Here is a 20,114-nt window from a genome sequence, read left to right as displayed (position 1 = left end):
CTGGGTTGGCACAAAGGAGGTGAGCCTTTGAGGCTCACCGCCAGGTGTGACAATTCCTGCCTGGGGGAGGTGTTAGCATCTCCACCCAGTGCAGGCTTTGTTACTGGCCTCAGAGTGACAAAGGCACTCTCCCCATGGGGCCAGCAACATGTCTCGGTTTGTGGCAGGCTGCTAAAACTAGTCAGCCTACACAGATAGTCGGTTAAGTTTCAGGGGGCACCTCTAAGGTGCCCTCTGGGGTGTATTTTACAATGAAATGTACACTGGCATCAGTGTGCATTTATTGTGCTGAGAAGTTTGATACCAAACTTCCCAGTTTTCAGTGTAGCCATTATGGTGCTGTGGAGTTCGTGTTTGACAAACTCCCAGACCATATACTCTTATGGCTACCCTGCACTTACAACGTCTAAGGTTTTGTTTAGACACTGTAGGGGTACCATGCTCATGCACTGGTACCCTCACCTATGGTATAGTGCACCCTGCCTTAGGGCTGTAAGGCCTGCTAGAGGGGTGTCTTACCTATACTGCATAGGCAGTGAGAGGCTGGCATGGCACCCTGAGGGGAGTGCCATGTCGACTTACTTGTTTTGTCCTCACTAGCACACACAAGCTGGTAAGCAGGGTGTCTGTGCTGAGTGAGAGGTCTCCAGGGTGGCATAAGACATGCTGCAGCCCTTAGAGACCTTCCTTGGCATCAGGGCCCTTGGTACTAGAAGTACCAGTTACAAGGGACTTATCTGGATGCCAGGGTCTGCCAATTGTGGATACAAAAGTACAGGTTAGGGAAAGAACACTGGTGCTGGGGCCTGGTTAGCAGGCCTCAGCACACTTTCAATTGTAAACATAGCATCAGCAAAGGCAAAAAGTCAGGGGGCAACCATGCCAAGGAGGCATTTCCTTACACAACCCCCCCCCCAAACGAAAGAGGATGAGACTAACCTTTCCCAAGAGAGTCTTCATTTTCTAAGTGGAAGAACCTGGAAAGGCCATCTGCATTGGCATGGGCAGTCCCAGGTCTGTGTTCCACTATAAAGTCCATTCCCTGTAGGGAGATGGACCACCTCAACAGTTTAGGATTTTCACCTTTCATTTGCATCAGCCATTTGAGAGGTCTGTGGTCAGTTTGAACTAGGAAGTGAGTCCCAAAGAGGTATGGTCTCAGCTTCTTCAGGGACCAAACCACAGCAAAGGCCTCCCTCTCAATGGCACTCCAACGCTGCTCCCTGGGGAGTAACCTCCTGCTAATGAAAGCAACAGGCTGGTCAAGGCCATCATCATTTGTTTGGGACAAAACTGCCCCTATCCCATGTTCAGAGGCATCAGTCTGCACAATGAACTGCTTAGAATAATCTGGAGCTTTGAGAACTGGTGCTGAGCACATTGCTTGTTTCAGGGTGTCAAAGGCCTGTTGGCATTCCACAGTCCAGTTCACTTTCTTGGGCATTTTCTTGGAGGTGAGTTCAGTGAGGGCTGTCACAATGGATCCATATCCCTTCACAAACCTCCTGTAATACCCAGTCAAGCCAAGGAATGCCCTGACTTGAGTCTGGGTTTTTGGAGCTACCCAGTCCAGAATAGTCTGGATCTTGGGTTGGAGTGGCTGAACTTGGCCTCCACCTACAAGGTGTCCCAAGTAAACCACAGTTCCCTGCCCTATCTGGCATTTGGATGCCTTGATAGAGAGGCCTGCAGATTGCAGAGCCTTCAAAACCTTCTTCAGGTGGACCAGGTGATCCTGCCAGGTGGAGCTAAAGACAGCAATATCATCAAGATAAGCTGTGCTAAAGGACTCCAAGCCAGCAAGGACTTGATTCACCAACCTTTGGAAGGTGGCAGGGGCATTCTTTAAACCAAAGGGCATAACAGTAAACTGATAATGCCCATCAGGTGTGGAGAATGCTGTTTTCTCTTTTGCTCCAGGTGCCATTTTTATTTGCCAGTACCCTGCTGTCAAGTCAAAGGTACTTAAGAATTTGGCAGCACCTAATTTGTCTATGAGCTCATCAGCTCTTGGAATTGGATGGGCATCTGTCTTGGTGACAGAATTGAGCCCTCTGTAGTCCACACAAAACCTCATCTCTTTCTTTCCATCTTTGGTGTGAGGTTTGGGGACTAAGACCACTGGGCTAGCCCAGGGGCTGTCAGAGCGCTCAATTACTCCCAATTCCAGCATCTTGTGGACTTCCACCTTGATGCTTTCCTTAACATGGTCAGATTGTCTAAAGATTTTGTTCTTGACAGGCATGCTGTCTCCTGTGTCCACATCATGGGTACACAGGTGTGTCTGACCAGGGGTTAAGGAGAAGAGTTCAGGAAACTGTTGTAGGACTCTCCTACAATCAGCTTGCTGTTGGCCAGAGAGGGTGTCTGAGTAGATCACTCCATCTACTGTGCCATCTTTTGGGTCTGATGACAGAAGATCAGGGAGAGGTTCACTCTCTGCCTCCTGATCCTCATCTGTTACCATCAACAGATTGACATCAGCCCTGTCGTGGAAGAGCTTAAGGCGGTTTACATGGATCACCCTCTTGGGGCTCCTGCTTGTGCCCAGGTCCACCAGGTAGGTGACCTGACTCTTCCTTTCTAGTACTGGGTAAGGGCCACTCCATTTGTCCTGGAGTGCCCTGGGAGCCACAGGCTCCAGAACCCAGACTTTCTGCCCTGGTTGGAACTCAACCAGTGAAGCCTTTTGGTCATACCAAAACTTCTGGAGTTGTTGGCTGGCCTCAAGGTTTTTTGTTGCCTTTTCCATGTACTCTGCCATTCTAGAGCGAAGGCCAAGTACATAGTCCACTATGTCCTGTTTAGGCTCATGGAGAGGTCTCTCCCAGCCTTCTTTAACAAGGGCAAGTGGTCCCCTTACAGGATGACCAAACAGAAGTTCAAAGGGTGAGAATCCTACTCCCTTCTGTGGCACCTCTCTGTAAGCGAAAAGCAGACATGGCAAGAGGACATCCCATCTCCTTTTGAGCTTTTCTGGGAGCCCCATGATCATGCCTTTTAATGTCTTGTTGAATCTCTCAACCAAGCCATTAGTTTGTGGATGGTATGGTGTAGTGAATTTATAAGTCACTCCACACTCATTCCACATGTGCTTTAGGTATGCTGACATGAAGTTGGTACCTCTGTCAGACACCACCTCCTTAGGGAAACCCACTCTGGTAAAGATACCAATGAGGGCCTTGGCTACTGCAGGGGCAGTAGTCGACCTAAGGGGGATAGCTTCAGGATACCTGGTAGCATGATCCACTACTACCAGGATATACATATTTCCTGAGGCTGTGGGAGGTTCCAGTGGACCAACTATGTCCACACCCACTCTTTCAAAGGGAACCCCCACCACTGGAAGTGGAATGAGGGGGGCCTTTGGATGTCCACCTGTCTTACCACTGGCTTGACAGGTGGGGCAGGAGAGGCAAAACTCCTTAACCATGTTGGACATATTGGGCCAGTAGAAGTGGTTGACTAACCTCTCCCACGTCTTGGTTTGTCCCAAATGTCCAGCAAGGGGAATGTCATGGGCCAATGTTAGGATGAACTTCCTGAACAGCTGAGGCACTACCACTCTCCTAGTGGCACCAGGTTTGGGGTCTCTGGCCTCAGTGTACAGGAGTCCATCTTCCCAATAGACCCTATGCGTTCCATTTTTCTTGCCTTTGGACTCTTCAGCAGCTTGCTGCCTAAGGCCTTCAAGAGAGGGACAGGTTTCTTGTCCCTTACACAGCTCCTCCCTTGAGGGTCCCCCTGGGCCTAAGAGCTCAACCTGATAAGGTTCAAGCTCCAAAGGCTCAGTTCCCTCAGAGGGCAGAACTTCTTCCTGAGAAGAGAGGTTCCCTTTCTTTTGCTGTGTTGTAGTTGGTTTCCCAACTAACTTTCCTGTTCTCTTGGTAGGCTGGGCCATTCTTCCAGACTCCAGCTCTACTTGTTCACCCTGTGCCTTGCATTGTGCTCTTGTTTTCACGCACACCAGTTCAGGGATACCCAGCATTGCTGCATGGGTTTTTAGTTCTACCTCAGCCCATGCTGAGGACTCCAGGTCATTTCCAAGCAGACAGTCCACTGGGATATTTGAGGAGACCACCACCTGTTTCAGGCCATTGACCCCTCCCCATTTTAAAGTAACCATTGCCATGGGATGTACTTTTCTCTGATTGTCAGCGTTGGTGACTGTGTAAGTTTTTCCAGTCAGGTATTGGCCAGGGGAAACCAGTTTCTCTGTCACCATGGTGACACTGGCACCTGTATCCCTCAGGCCCTCTATTCTAGTCCCATTAATTAAGAGTTGCTGTCTGTATTTTTGCATGTTAGGCGGCCAGACAGCTAGTGTGGCTAAATCCACCCCACCCTCAGAAACTAGAGTAGCTTCAGTGTGGACCCTGATTTGCTCTGGGCACACTGTTGATCCCACTTGGAGACTAGCCATACCAGTGTTACCTGGATGGGAGTTTGGAGTGGAACCCTTCTTGGGACAGGCCTTGTCTCCAGTTTGGTGTCCATGCTGTTTACAGCTATGACACCAGGCCTTTTTGGGATCAAAGTTTTTACCCTTGTACCCATTGTTTTGTGAAGAGGCTCTGGGCCCACCCTCCTGTGCAGGTTTTTGGGGGCCTCTAGAAGACTCTTTACTATTTTTAGTTTTGGTTGTCTCATCACCCTTCCCCTGGGGAGTCTTTGTGACCCCTTTCTTTTGGTCACCCCCTGTTGAAGTCTTGGACACCCTTGTCTTGACCCAATGGTCCGCCTTCTTTCCCAATTCTTGGGGAGAAATTGGTCCTAGGTCTACCAGATGCTGATGCAGTTTATCATTGAAACAATTACTTAACAGGTGTTCTTTCACAAATAAATTGTACAGCCCATCATAATTACTTACACCACTGCCTTGAATCCAACCATCTAGTGTTTTCACTGAGTAGTCAACAAAGTCAACCCAGGTCTGGCTCGAGGATTTTTGAGCCCCCCTGAACCTAATCCTGTACTCCTCAGTGGAGAATCCAAAGCCCTCAATCAGGGTACCCTTCATGAGGTCATAAGATTCTGCATCTTGTCCAGAGAGTGTGAGGAGTCTATCCCTACACTTTCCTGTGAACATTTCCCAAAGGAGAGCACCCCAGTGAGACCTGTTCACTTTTCTGGTTACACAAGCCCTCTCAAAAGCTGTGAACCATTTGGTGATGTCATCACCATCTTCATATTTAGTTACAATCCCTTTAGGGATTTTCAACATGTCAGGAGAATCTCTGACCCTATTTATGTTGCTGCCACCATTGATGGGTCCTAGGCCCATCTCTTGTCTTTCCCTCTCTATGGCTAGGATCTGTCTTTCCAAAGCCAATCTTTTGGCCATCCTGGCTAACTGGATGTCCTCTTCACTGGGGCTATCCTCAGTGATTTCAGAGGTGTTGGTCTCTCCTGTGAGGGAACCAGCATCTCTGACTATTATTTTAGGAGTCAGGGTTTGAGGGACCCTGTTCTCCCTAGATAGGACTGGTAGGGGGGAATTTTCCTCCAAGTCACTATCCTCTTCCTCTGAGTTGCCACCCTCAGAGGGGTTGGCCTTTTCAAACTCTGCCAAAAGCTCCTGGAGCTGTATTTTGGTAGGTTTGGGGCCCATTGTTATTTTCTTTATTTTACAGAGTGACCTTAGCTCCCTCATCTTAAGATGGAGGTAAGGTGTGGTGTCGAGTTCCACCACAGTCACATCTGTGCTAGACATTTTGCTTCTAAAAGTTGGAATACTTTTTAAGAATCTACAACTGGTTCTAGAATCTAATTCAAACTTTTACAAACTTTTAAACTCTAAAAGAAATGCTAAACAGGATCTAACACAAGGCCCTAGCAGGTCTTTTAAGAATTTAGAAAACTTTTCAAATTGCAAAAATCAATTTCTAATGACAATTTTGGAATTTGTCGTGTGATCAGGTATTGGCTGAGTAGTCCAGCAAATGCAAAGTCTTGTACCCCACCGCTGATCCACCAATGTAGGAAGTTGGCTCTGTATGTGCTACTTCAAAGTAAGGAATAGCATGCACAGAGTCCAAGGGTTCCCCTTAGAGGTAAAATAGTGGTAAAAATAGATAATACTAATGCTCTATTTTGTGGTAGTGTGGTCGAGCAGTAGGCTTATCCAAGGAGTAGTGTTAAGCATTTGTTGTACATACACATAGACAATAAATGAGGTACACACACTCAGAGACAAATCCAGCCAATAGGTTTTTATATAGAAAAATATCTTTTTCTTAGTTTATTTTAAGAACCACAGGTTCAAATTCTACATGTAATATCTCGTTCGAAAGGTATTGCAGGTAAGTACTTTAGGAACTTCAAATCATCAAAATTGCATGTATACTTTTCAAGTTATTGACAAATAGCTGTTTTAAAAGTGGACACTTAGTGCAATTTTCACAGTTCCTAGGGGAGGTAAGTTTTGGTTAGTTTTACCAGGTAAGTAAGACACTTACAGGGTTCAGTTCTTGGTCCAAGGTAGCCCACCGTTGGGGGTTCAGAGCAACCCCAAAGTCACCACACCAGCAGCTCAGGGCCGGTCAGGTGCAGAGTTCAAAGTGGTGCCCAAAACACATAGGCTAGAATGGAGAGAAGGGGGTGCCCCGGTTCCGGTCTGCTTGCAGGTAAGTACCCGCGTCTTCGGAGGGCAGACCAGGGGGGTTTTGTAGGGCACCGGGGGGGACACAAGTCCACACAGAAATTTCACCCTCAGCAGCGCGGGGGCGGCCGGGTGCAGTGTAGAAACAAGCGTCGGGTTTGCAATGTTAGTCTATGAGAGATCTCGGGATCTCTTCAGCGCTGCAGGCAGGCAAGGGGGGGATTCCTCGGGGAAACCTCCACTTGGACAAGGGAGAGGGACTCCTGGGGGTCACTTCTCCAGTGAAAGTCCGGTCCTTCAGGTCCTGGGGGCTGCGGGTGCAGGGTCTCTCCCAGGCGTCGGGACTTTAGGTTCAAAGAGTCGCGGTCAGGGGAAGCCTCGGGATTCCCTCTGCAGGCGGCGCTGTGGGGGCTCAGGGGGGACAGGTTTTGGTACTCACAGTATCAGAGTAGTCCTGGGGTCCCTCCTGAGGTGTCGGATCTCCACCAGCCGAGTCGGGGTCGCCGGGTGCAGTGTTGCAAGTCTCACGCTTCTTGCGGGGAGCTTGCAGGGTTCTTTAAAGCTGCTGGAAACAAAGTTGCAGCTTTTCTTGGAGCAGGTCCGCTGTCCTCGGGAGTTTCTTGTCTTTTCGAAGCAGGGGCAGTCCTCAGAGGATGTCGAGGTCGCTGGTCCCTTTGGAAGGCGTCGCTGGAGCAGGATCTTTGGAAGGCAGGAGACAGGCCGGTGAGTTTCTGGAGCCAAGGCAGTTGTCGTCTTCTGGTCTTCCTCTGCAGGGGTTTTCAGCTAGGCAGTCCTTCTTCTTGTAGTTGCAGGAATCTAATTTTCTAGGGTTCAGGGTAGCCCTTAAATACTAAATTTAAGGGCGTGTTTAGGTCTGGGGGGTTAGTAGCCAATGGCTACTAGCCCTGAGGGTGGGTACACCCTCTTTGTGCCTCCTCCCAAGGGGAGGGGGTCACAATCCTAACCCTATTGGGGGAATCCTCCATCTGCAAGATGGAGGATTTCTAAAAGTTAGAGTCACTTCAGCTCAGGACACCTTAGGGGCTGTCCTGACTGGCCAGTGACTCCTCCTTGTTTTTCTCATTATTTTCTCCGGCCTTGCCGCCAAAAGTGGGGCCTGGCCGGAGGGGGCGGGCAACTCCACTAGCTGGAGTGTCCTGCTGGGTTGGCACAAAGGAGGTGAGCCTTTGAGGCTCACCGCCAGGTGTGACAATTCCTGCCTGGGGGAGGTGTTAGCATCTCCACCCAGTGCAGGCTTTGTTACTGGCCTCAGAGTGACAAAGGCACTCTCCACATGGGGCCAGCAACATGTCTCGGTTTGTGGCAGGCTGCTAAAACTAGTCAGCCTACACAGATAGTCGGTTAAGTTTCAGGGGGCACCTCTAAGGTGCCCTCTGGGGTGTATTTTACAATGAAATGTACACTGGCATCAGTGTGCATTTATTGTGCTGAGAAGTTTGATACCAAACTTCCCAGTTTTCAGTGTAGCCATTATGGTGCTGTGGAGTTCGTGTTTGACAAACTCCCAGACCATATACTCTTATGGCTACCCTGCACTTACAACGTCTAAGGTTTTGTTTAGACACTGTAGGGGTACCATGCTCATGCACTGGTACCCTCACCTATGGTATAGTGCACCCTGCCTTAGGGCTGTAAGGCCTGCTAGAGGGGTGTCTTACCTATACTGCATAGGCAGTGAGAGGCTGGCATGGCACCCTGAGGGGAGTGCCATGTCGACTTACTCGTTTTGTCCTCACTAGCACACACAAGCTGGTAAGCAGGGTGTCTGTGCTGAGTGAGAGGTCTCCAGGGTGGCATAAGACATGCTGCAGCCCTTAGAGACCTTCCTTGGCATCAGGGCCCTTGGTACTAGAAGTACCAGTTACAAGGGACTTATCTGGATGCCAGGGTCTGCCAATTGTGGATACAAAAGTACAGGTTAGGGAAAGAACACTGGTGCTGGGGCCTGGTTAGCAGGCCTCAGCACACTTTCAATTGTAAACATAGCATCAGCAAAGGCAAAAAGTCAGGGGGCAACCATGCCAAGGAGGCATTTCCTTACAGGTACCAACATGACAGGTTTAAAGAAATGTTTTATAACAGTATTACATGCTCTACTGGCTTGAGAAGTGTTATTTATGGACTTGCCATGTTTTCAGTTTTTCCATTTTTCCTTTGTAGGGTAGCTGACCTCAAACATGCCATCCAGACAAAATATAAAATATCTGTTCAACAACAGATCTTGGTTGTCAATGGCGGGGAGTGTATGGCTCCAGACAGAAGGGTCTGCAGTTACAGTGCTGGCACGGTAAGTTTGTGTCATTGAACCATATGCGCTCATTGGTTTAAAACTTTTTTTTTTCCTTTACACTTTTTCAGAATACAAACTTATAAAGAGGTATGCACCCTGGCCAAGTAGGGACCGCAATCCTAGACATGGCATAAATTAGCTTGTGCTCACCCTAGGTTATCTTGGCGCAGAGCAGGCTGGCCTAACTTGGAAGGCAATGTGTAAAGTATTTGTGCAGTACACACACAATAATCACAGGAGGTATACTACAAAAATAATTCACACAGATGTAGAAAAATAAAGCTAGTTTATCTGGTTACTTTAAGGTCAGAACAATACAGATCTGATTCATAAATGGTTAAATATTTGCTTTGCAGACTCAAAATAAAACAGGGTTGATAGTCAATGATGAGATCAAAGAGGTGGTGCTGGGGTGTGCTTCCACAGTCTACTGAAATGTTCTGACTGTGCTTCTCTCTGGAGCTGATAAGTGATTCCCGGACACGATCACCAGGAAAGCAGGTGGGAACCATGGAGAAACGGTGCAGCGGCTGGGTTTAGCAAGGCCGGTCTAGATGCAGGGAGAATACAGGGGGGTGACGACTACTGGGGTTGCTCTGGGTGATTGAAGCTTCACGCTGCAAAGTTGGGCAAGTCCACTCAGGGTGATTGAAGCAGCAAGTGTGGAAGAGCCGCAGCAGATGACCAAAGATGCAAGCGTCAGAGTTTGGCTGAGCTGCTCGGGGTGATTGAAGTAGCGTGAGGCAAATCTGTAGCAGGGCCGCTCCTCGTGATCAAAGATGGAAGTGGCAAAGTTTGGCAAAGCCGCTTGGGATGATTTAAATAGTGAGCGGCGAAGGAAAGCAAAAGCCGCTCGTAGTCACTCTGAATTTGGTGAACAAGTCTTTATTTACTGGGCAGAGATCAGTAGGCCTGAAGAGCGGCACAACAAAGTAAGGCAGCAGTTCCCGGGAGCAGTCAATCCAGGCAGAGTGGCAATCCTGGCACACACCAGTCTTTACTCCAGCAACATTCTCTTGTGATGAATGTATACTGATTTGAGTGAGACATGGACCCAGTACTTGTACTAGAATGTGCCTTTGATGTGGGGATGACTACAGAGAGTTCTTGTGAAGTGCACAGGCCCCCCTTCTAGGTCCGCCTCAGATCCAGACTATCAGCGGGAGGTAATCAGCCCCTTTTGTGTGAACTCTATTCATTACCCTTTAAGTGTGAGTCCAACCTCCTCTCCAGGAAGATCCATCAGTATCCTGTCTTGTGGGTGTTTGGAGCGAATGCACAAGTGTAGCTGTCAAACAGCCCAGGGGTAGACTTGTATTGGAGATAGGCTGTGAGCACACAGAGCAGTGAGTGCAGAGAAATGCCCACTTTCTAAAAAGTGGCATTTCTAAAGTAGTAATAATAAAACCAACTTTACCAGTAAAGAGAATTTATTGCTACCATTGCAGTGGTACTAAACATGATGCAGCTACTCCTCTCAGATCAGGAATTACAGCTTAATGGCAATATAAGGAATTCCCAAAGCTGTCCTTTGAGAGGGGCAGGCCTCACTGTAATTTAAAACGACTTCAGGAGTTTATCATTTCCAAAACATAAAAACTTAAAAGTACATGTCATGCCTTTTGCTTACATGGCACCCTTCCCTATAGGCTACCTACGGCCTACATTAGGGGTGACTTATAAGAAAGAAAAGGGGAGTTTTGGGGCTTGGCAAGTCGGGTGGCAGTGAGACTGCACACACAGGCTCTGCAGTGGCAGGCCTGAGACATGTGGGTGGCACAATCAGTGCCACAGCCCCACTAGCAGCAATCAAGTTGCAGGCCCTGGGTATATGGTATACTACTTTACAAGGGACCTACAGGCAAATTTAATATGCCAGTTGTGGATATACTAATGTTACCATGTGTAGGGGAGAAGAACATGCACTTTAGCACTGGTTAGCGGTGAAAAAGTGCTCAGAGTCTTAAGGCCAACAAAAAGATACAGCAACAAAACAGGATATAAAGGCAAAAAGTCTGAGATAGGACCACCCCGAGGACGCCAGGCCTAACACAAACTATGCCAGTGTTTAATATCAACAAAGTAAGTCATGTTAATTCTGTTTCAATCAGTAGTTCACCCAAGCATACTAGCAAATGAAATTAAACAAAGCAGCATCATTTACAAACCACAGCCCGCCTGCCTCCACCACCTCCTTTCCACAACACTCTCCCACTACAGGTTTGGTCTATCTCTAGGCACAGTTTACAATAATCCAACCAATCAAGCTGATTTATGGTCTGGCAGCTGAATACTTCTTCACAAATGTGAAAGATATCCTGTCCACCTAATTACAAGTGCATTATATCATAATGCACTTAAGGCAAGGCAGATGGGATATCCAGAGTACTTTTCTACCAAACTCTAAATAAGACCCCGTGTCTTTATGTCCAAAGACATTGAAGTCAAGGTTAACATTGTTGAACCTCGTACTCAAATAGGTTTGAAAACTTAAGCTTAGGGTGACATATCATCTTCCTGCATCCTCTTATATATTGAAAAACCAAGGGCTCAGATGCTATAAAACAGTGGTTCCCAACCTCCTTTCGCAGCTCCATAAATTCACATATGTGTTAAGAAAATCTCTTACAACCTGGCTTTTTTTGACTAGCCTATTGAGAATCCTTCTGCTCTGGTTTCAGCTTGGGGTATTGTGGGGGTGTGCTTTTGCAGCACCTAGACACTCCTTGAAGTAGCTCTGTGTTTTAGAAATGTATTGGTTGGAGCTGCGTTTCCCTTTTCAAGGCTCTCTTCGGTCTGTGTATCTTTAGCTTTCTTTCTCTTTAATTGTACTTTACTTTCCTCCTTGACCTCCAATACTTTACATTTTCTTCACCATTTCTATATGCTGTCCATGTATTCCTCTCCCTTTTTTCTTTTTCAGTCTGTCTTTGTGTCGAGCTTGGCTAAAACCTATTTGAAGCCACCTGTGCACACCTCCTCTTTGTTTTCTCCATGTTTTTTCTTTGCCAGGGATGTCTACCTGTGCTCAGCCCCTGGTAGCTTTGCACAGAGCAGTCAGGCTTATCTCCAGAGGCAATGTGTAAAGTGTTGGCACAACACACTCAAAGACCAAATTGACATAAGGCATAAATATTGTGCATATAATACAAGGACTGAGATGGTACCGTATTTATCGGCGTATAACACGCACCGGCGTATAACACGCACCTCTTTTTAAGAGGAAATTTCAGAAAAAAAAACATTAAATTTTATCGGCGTATAACACGCACACATCATTTGCCCCCTATTTTCAGGGAGAAAAAGTGCGTGTTATACGCCGATAAATACGGTACTTGTTACTCTGCTAGTGAGGCACCAAAACTACCGTATGTTCAATACAATAACAGGGCATGAAATGCGTTGATTAGAAAAAGGTACATGAGTCAACACATGAGTGCGAGAACGCAAATCAGGATGTGAAAATGTGCATGAACTGCCAAATGTCATCATGAATCATCATTATTAGATACATCGCTGCACGCATATCAATAATGATCATTCAGTAACCCTGTGAATACACCATCATGACAGCCTAGGGCACAGCATACCTGTATTCCTAATACATCTACTATGGTAATTAGGCTTGAGAATAGGCACAGAGACACCTGCATGCCTCTTGCACATAATATGGCAATCTCCTTGGCAATGGCGATCTCTAGGTCTTGCTCGGTTGAAGGCTCTCCCCATGACAACACTGACTTGCAATGACAGGAGTGTCCAGGTATGGCCCCGTATGGGGTAGGACGGGGCAGGACACCCACACACTTCAGGGGTCAGCGGAGAAACTTTGTGAGGTCCCCAGCTGGTGAAATACTTCAGTTATTGCCTGCAACGCAGACACCTACAATGATCCTGTTCTTGGCACAGCAGGAGTCTGACTTATTGAGGCTGTCTTGCTGGAGGATGGTGTGGCGAAGGTAATCACCACTGGGGAAGCCCTAGTTGTCAGGGCAACATGTGCAGCCGGGAAAGCAAGTGTTGGCTCAGTTTGGGCTGCCCAGATCCCTTGGTCAGGCAGCCCATCATGCACAGCAGTGCATGTCACATGTGGTTTTGAAGTGGAGCTTCTCTGGCGCCATGGTGGTCCCTTGCTGAGTGCGGTGTGGGGAGGAGGGGCAGAAGCACACAACCCTTACACATGGGCGAAGTCAGTCCAGAGGCAGCGCTCACTACATGCTTTTAGAAACAAACCAGATCAAACCGCTCACCACGTGGATGTGCAGGAGAGTGCACAAAGCACAACATACACCAGACTTGCCAGAAATGCTTAGAAAGAACAAGCTTGATCTGTGAGGCATGGAGTAATCCACAGTGCCCCTCACAAGCTGATTTGCAAGACACAGGGCAGGCCACCAAGCCCTGCGAGAACACTTAGATTGGGCACAAGTGATGCAGTAGAGGTCGGCCAGCACAAGATACCTAATCACTCAGTGGCAGTCTCCCCCAGCAGAGCAGCACAAATTAAGCAAGTAGCTCAAGTGGTGCTTCCTCCTGGCAATACCGCAGCACCTCGTGAGAACAGGGTCCGGGGGGCAGTTGGCACAGGGCAACACACAGAAAAGCAATCCATTGAGTCCTTTAGGCCTCCCAGCAAGTAGTAGGCAGCAGGCCAACAGCAGAAGAGTAGTCCAGGTGAGTGCAGTGCAGCAGTCCTTCTGACAGAGGTTTAGTCCCAGTTCCAAAAGTGCTCTAAAATCTAGGGGTCAGAACAGAGCCCATGTACTTATACTCCAAAAGTTTTTGTTCAGGGATGCCTTCAAAGGAACCCTTACAAGTGAAACACAACTCTTTTAAACCCAACTCTGACCCCAAACATCAGCAGGGGGTAAATCAGCCCATTGTGTGAGGGCAGACATAGCCTGTTGACATGCAAGGTGTGAGCGACCCTCCCTTTCCCCAGCCCAGGATGACTATCAGACTGCAGATGGATGAGGATGCCTCTTCTGTTACACCCAGCCCTTCCTGTGGTGTGGCTGTCTGGAAAGTATGCACAGAGTTGAGCTGTCACTCTGCCTTAAATGTAGATTGGAGTCAGGCTGCAAAGCACATAGAGTTAAAAGCACGGAGAAACGTCCAGTTTCTAAAAGTGGCATTTCTAAAATAGTAATGTAAAATCCAACTACACCAGTAAGCAAGATTTCACAATATTGTTCCAAACATGCCCGCGCTACTCCTTTCAGATCAGAAATTACCACTTAAACATATATAAGGGAATTCCCCATGTTATCCTATGAGAGGAGCCTCCCTCACAGTAAAAAAAAAAAAATAGGCTGTTTGTCACTAATAGGGTATGTAACACATAATAGTATGTGTCCTACCTTTTACATATTCAGTACTGTACCCATTGGGCTATATAGTGCCTACCTTAGGGGTTACATAGGTGTAGTAAGAGGGGAGTTTAGGTCTTGCCAAGTAGTTTGATTTGCCATGTCACGTGTGTCAGTAATCGTTGCATTCAGGCACTGCAGGGGCAGGCCTGAGACAAATTTGAAAGGCTTCTTCTGTGGGTGGCAAAATCAGCCCTGCAGGCCCACTTGTAGCATTTATTTTACAGGCCCAGTTCTGTATGATATACCACTTTACAAGTGGCTTACAGGTAAATTAAATAAGGCAAACGGGTGTAAGCCAATTATATCATATTTTAGGAGAGTGAGCACATGCACTTCAGCACTGGTTAGCAGTGGTAAAGTGCACAGAACAAATAGAGGGTCAGAAATATAGAAGGAGAAGGGCAAAGAGTTTGGGGACAACCCTCTAAACAGGGCCAATTCCAACCCTCCGCATACTTGCCTTTCTTTGCCTCTCTCTCCCCCCCCATTGTTCTTCTTCCTGTCAACCCCTTCTGCCTTAATGGTTACTCGGTCGGCGGTAGCCTGTCATGAACCAATACACTGCTGTCTCTGTTTTGGCTACAGCTTGTGTACTCTGATTTTCCCCACTTCTACTGCTGCCAGGGGGCGCACACGTTCCATTTTAGTGCCGCCTCACTCCCGCTTAGGTCTATGTGTTTTCCAGGCTCCAGTCTCTTTGCATGTCAGTTCCCCTATGCTCTTTCCTACAGCCTTACTCTCATCTTTCCCTTTACTTTTTTTTTCCCCATCTCTCAGCCCTTTCTCTACTTCACTGTCATTCTTCCTGTTTCCTTTAGAAATAGTTCTTTATTGCGTTTTCAAGTGAAGCAAGCGATACAATCACAGTTATTTAACTAGTAAAAAGTAACCAGAGCTGACTGTAGTTAACAGAACGCATGAACCTAAGCAATCAAAATGATCATTGGCACAACATAGAATCTTTAAAAAGGGGTGTGGAACAGAGAGGCATTTAACAGCGCTTTGGTAAACTAGATTCTTCCTTTTTCCATCTTCTCCCCATGAAATCTCTCTTTTTCTTTCAGATCTTTCCTTCCTGTGATACACTGTTTGTGACCTAGGTCCTGGTGCATTGGTGTTGTATGTTGTCATTGAAGAAGATTTAGTTGCTGTTTACACACTCTTCGGTGTGAGAGGGGAGCTTGCATTTTTGCTGCCATTGAGAATCTGTTTTTTAAGAAAGGTAGATGTTTCAGTGGGACGCTTACACTGCACCCAACCTGCTGCACCTGTTGTGTGAGGGAGGAAAGCTTGCACTTCTATGTACATCACAACTGTATTTAGGGCACACTATTTATCTCGCACGATTCTTCTTTAGGTGGTATTCTGACCTGCATCTGTGTTACTCGAGCTCTGTAACTGGCATTTCACTCTCCAAGAGTAGACATGACTGTGTCATAGTCATTGCTTTTTTTATTGATATGGGTAAGAGGAATGCCTAGGAAACGAGTGCATATGGAGTGTCCATTTCACTTTTCACTAAAAACTTAAAAGATAACTTCCTCAATGACACACTAAAAATGTGGTCCCTGAATGGCTTGGATTGGGAGGTATTGGCAGGTTGTTGAGTTTTCAAGGAGTGTATTCCTTTGATGCTTTTATAGCGGGCTCCAACCTTTTCAGTAGTAAGACCTATTAATGTTCATAATCATATTAAAGATTGTCTGTAATGATCACTTCAGTCAATCAGGCAGGGTTTCCGACAATAATATAAAAAGACTATGTCAATTTTGAATCCCTCTACATACACACTTTCTACTTTTGTACACATGTATTAATTAAACCAACAAAAAGATTCTAATTTAATAGGCTGGTGTGCACACAGCAGAGTTACTTACAAATAGCTGGAGAGCTACCAGTAGCTCACGAGGTACTTGGAGAATCCTATTTATTGTATCACTGTACGCAAAAACGTTAGTATCTAAGGTGTCCTGAAATCAGTCAGGAGCAGCTATCCTTTTATAGAACGATTCTTGCTTTCTATGAGTTGGTGATGTCACCATGACTCGTGCATTAGACATCAGAGCTGTTTTTACCCCTGTCAGTCGATGTTACTCAATTACTTGATTGGGGTCTGTAAGGAAATGCCTCCTTGGCATGGTTACCCCCTGACTTTTTGCCTTTGCTGATGCTAAGTTTTGATTTGAAAGTGTGCTGAGGCCTGCTAACCAGGCCCCAGCACCAGTGTTCTTTCCCTAACCTATACTTTTGTTTACACAATTGGCACACCCTGGCATCCAGGTAAGTCCCTTGTAACTGGTACCCCTAGTACCAAGGGCCCTGATGCCAGGGAAGGTCTCTAAGGGCTGCAGCATATCTTATGCCACCCTGGGGACCCCTCACTCAGCACAGACACACTGCTTGCCAGCTTGTGTGTGCTGGTGAGGACAAAACGAGTAAGTCGACATGGCACTCCCCTCAGGGTGCCATGCCAACCTCACACTGCCTATGCAGTATAGATAAGTCACCCCTCTAGCAGGCCTTACAGCCCTAAGGCAGGGTGCACTATACCATAGGTGAGGGCACCAGTGCATGAGCACTGTGCCCCTACAGTGTCTAAGCAAAACCTTAGACATTGTAAGTGCAGGGTAGCCATAAGAGTATATGGTCTGGGAGTCTGTCAAACACGGACTCCACAGCACCATAATGGCTACACTGAAAACTGGGAAGTTTGGTATCAAACTTCTCAGCACAATAAATGCACACTGATGCCAGTGTACATTTTATTGTAACATACACCCCAGAGGGCACCTTAGAGGTGCCCCCTGAAACCTTAACCAACTACCCGTGTAGGCTGACTGGTTTTAGCAGCCTGCCACACTCGAGACATGTTGCTGGCCACATGGGGAGAGTGCCTTTGTCACTCTGTGGCTAGTAACAAAGCCTGTACTGGGTGGAGATGCTTATCACCTCCCCCTTGCAGGATGGTAACACCTGGCGGTGAGCCTCAAAGCCTCACCCCCTTTGTTACAGCACCACAGGGCATTCCAGCTAGTGGAGTTGCCCGCCCCCTCCGGCCACGGCCCCACTTTTAGTGGCAAGGCCGGAGGAGATAATGAGAAAAACAAGGAGGAGTCACTGACCAGTCAGGACAGCCCCTAAGGCAACCTGAAGTGAAGGCGAGCTGAAGTGACTCTGACTTTTAGGAATCCTCCATCTTGCAGATGGAGGATCCCCCCAATAGGGATAGGAATGTGACCCCCCTCCCCTTGGGAGGAGGCACAAAGAGGGTGTAGCCACCCTCAGGGCTAGTAGCCATTGGCTACTGCCCTCCATGACCTAAACACCCCCCTAAATTCTGTATTTAGGGGCTCCCCTGAACCTAGGAACTCAGATTCCTGCAACCTAAGAAGAAGAGGACTGCTAAGCTCAAAAACCCTGCAGAGAAGACGGAGACACCAACTGCTTTGGCTCCAGCTCTACCGGCCTGTCTCCCCCCTTCAGAAGAAAACTGCTCCAGCGACGCTTTCCCCAGGACCAGCGACCTCTGAATCCTCAGAGGACTGCCCTGCTCTAAAAGGACCAAGAAACTCCTGAGAACAGCGGCCCTGTTCACCCAAGACTGCAACTTTGTTTCCAAAGAAGCAACTTAACGACAACTGCATTTCCCGCCAGAAGCGTGAGACTTGCAACTCTGCACCCGACGCCCCCGGCTCGACTTGTGGAGTACAAACACTTCAGGGAGTACTCTCCGGCGACTACGAGACCGTGAGTAGCCAGAGTTGACCCCCCTGAGCCCCCACAGCGACGCCTGCGGAGGGAATCCCGAGGCTCCCCCTGACCGCGACTGCCTGACTCCCAGATCCCGACGCCTGGAAAAGACTCTGCACCCGCAGCCCCCAGGACCTGAAAGATCGGAACTCCAGTGCAGGAGTGACCCCCAGGAGGCCCTCTCCCTTGCCCAGGTGGTGGCTACCCCGAGGAGCCCCCCCCTTGCCTGCCTGCATCGCTGAAGAGACCCCTTGGTCTCCCATTGATTCCAATTGAAAACCCGACGTGTGTTTGCACACTGCACCCGGCCGCCCCGTGCTGCTGAGGGTGTACTTTCTGTGCTAACTTGTGCCCTCCGAAGACGCGGATACTTACCTGCTGGCAGACTGGAACCGGGGCACCCCCTTCTCCATTGAAGTCTATGTGTTTTGGGCACCACTTTGAACTCTGCACCTGACCGCCCCTGAGCTGCTGGTGTGGTAACTTTGGGGTTGCTCTGAACCCCCAACGGTGGGCTACCTTGGACCCAAACTTGAACCCCGTAGGTGGTTTACTTACCTACAAGAACTAACAATTACTTACCTCCCCTAGGAACTGTGAAAATTGCACTGTCTAGTTTTAAAATAGCTATATGTGTTTTATTTGAAAAGTATATATGCTATTGTGATTATTCAAAGTTCCTAAAGTACTTACCTGCAATACCGTTCATGCAAAGTATTACATGTAGAATTTGAACCTGTGGTTCTTAAAATAAACTAAGAAAATATATTTTTCTCTACAAAAACCTATTGGCCTGTGTTAGAAATGGGGTTTTTGGTTGGCAGTCAGGTTACCCCCTGTCCAAGCAAAAGCCCTCACTCTAGTCAGGGTAAGTCACACACAATCCAAGATTATCCTGTGCCCACCCTCTGGTAGCTTGGCACGAGCAGTCAGGCTTAACTTAGAAGGCAATGTGTAAAGTATTTGTGCAATAAATCATACAATACCACCATATAGCACCACAAAAATACACCACACAGTGTTTAGAAAAATATATAATATTTATCAGGATAATTGTAGGTCAAAAAGAATAAGGTTGCAATGGAAAATTGTAGAAATATCACGGAAAAGTGATATAAAGTGTCTTAAGTCTTTAGAATATAAAGAAAGTCTCTTTCAAGCACAAGTACCTGGTTGGGAGTGGAAAAATCTCCTCAGAGGGCCACAAGAGAAGAGGTGCGTGGAAAAAGGGTGTGTGCGTCGATTTCTCCCCAGCACACACGGACTTGCGTCGTTATTTTCCACGCGGGGAAGTCAGCGTCGTTTTCCGGCGCGCGGACAGTCTTTCTGTGGATCGCGGGGATTACCAGATGTCCCGGGTCTGTGCGTGGATTTTCCTGCTTGTTCTCCGGCTGCGCGTCGGTCTGCGGGGCTGCGCGTCGAAATTCCGATCTCACGGCAGGCGTCGCGTCGATTTCTCCTCTAGACTTCGATCTGCGGGGCTGCGCGTTGAAATTACGATCTCACGGCAGGCGTCGCGTCGATTTCTCCTCTAGAGGTCGGGCGCCGTTGTCCTTGCGAGGCCGTGCGTCGGATCTTCGATCGTCCCAAGAGCGTCGCGTCGATCAGCGTCGGAGTGCGGCGTTTGTCTTGTCGCGAAACAAGCTGTGCGTCGAAATTTTCGGCGCACGGAGCCTCCAAGTAAAAGAGGGAAGTCTTTTTGGTCCTGAGACTTCAAGGAACAGGAGGCAAGCTCTATCCAAGCCCTTGGAGAGCACTTTCACAGCCAGACAAGAGTTCAGCAAGGCAGCAGGGCAACAGCAAGGCAGCAGTCCTTTTTAGAAAGCAGGCAGGTGAGTCCTTTGAGCAGCCAGGCAGTTCTTCTTGGCAAGATGTAGGTTCTGGTTCAGGTTTCTTCTCCAGCAAGTGTCTGATGAGGTAGGGCAGAGGCCCTGTTTTATACCCAAATGTGCCTTTGAAGTGGGGGAGACTTCAAAGAGTGGCTAAGAAGTGCACCAGGTCCCCTTTCAGTTCAATCCTGTCTGCCAGGGTCCCAGTAGGGTGTGTGGCAGTCCTTTGTGTGAGGGCAGGCCCTCCCAGC

The 20,114-nt window shown here is 47.9% G+C and overlaps 1 protein-coding gene across 4 annotated transcripts in view; it reads left to right on the top strand.

The window, feature by feature from the left end:
• The window catches only part of RB1CC1 (RB1 inducible coiled-coil 1), a 486,536-nt gene that overhangs the window by 14,079 nt on the left and 452,343 nt on the right, over positions 1 to 20,114 (top strand). For all 4 annotated transcript variants that reach the window (XM_069220165.1, XM_069220164.1, XM_069220163.1 and 1 more), the window contains exon 3: positions 8,783 to 8,909. In XM_069220165.1, coding sequence (XP_069076266.1) covers positions 8,783 to 8,909 — 127 coding nt within the window. The remainder of the gene's footprint in view (positions 1 to 8,782; positions 8,910 to 20,114) is intronic.

The sequence above is a fragment of the Pleurodeles waltl genome, chromosome 2_2 (assembly GCF_031143425.1).
Source record: "Pleurodeles waltl isolate 20211129_DDA chromosome 2_2, aPleWal1.hap1.20221129, whole genome shotgun sequence".
Lineage (NCBI taxonomy): Eukaryota > Metazoa > Chordata > Amphibia > Caudata > Salamandridae > Pleurodeles > Pleurodeles waltl.
This window is presented reverse-complemented; position numbering and strand designations above follow the sequence as displayed.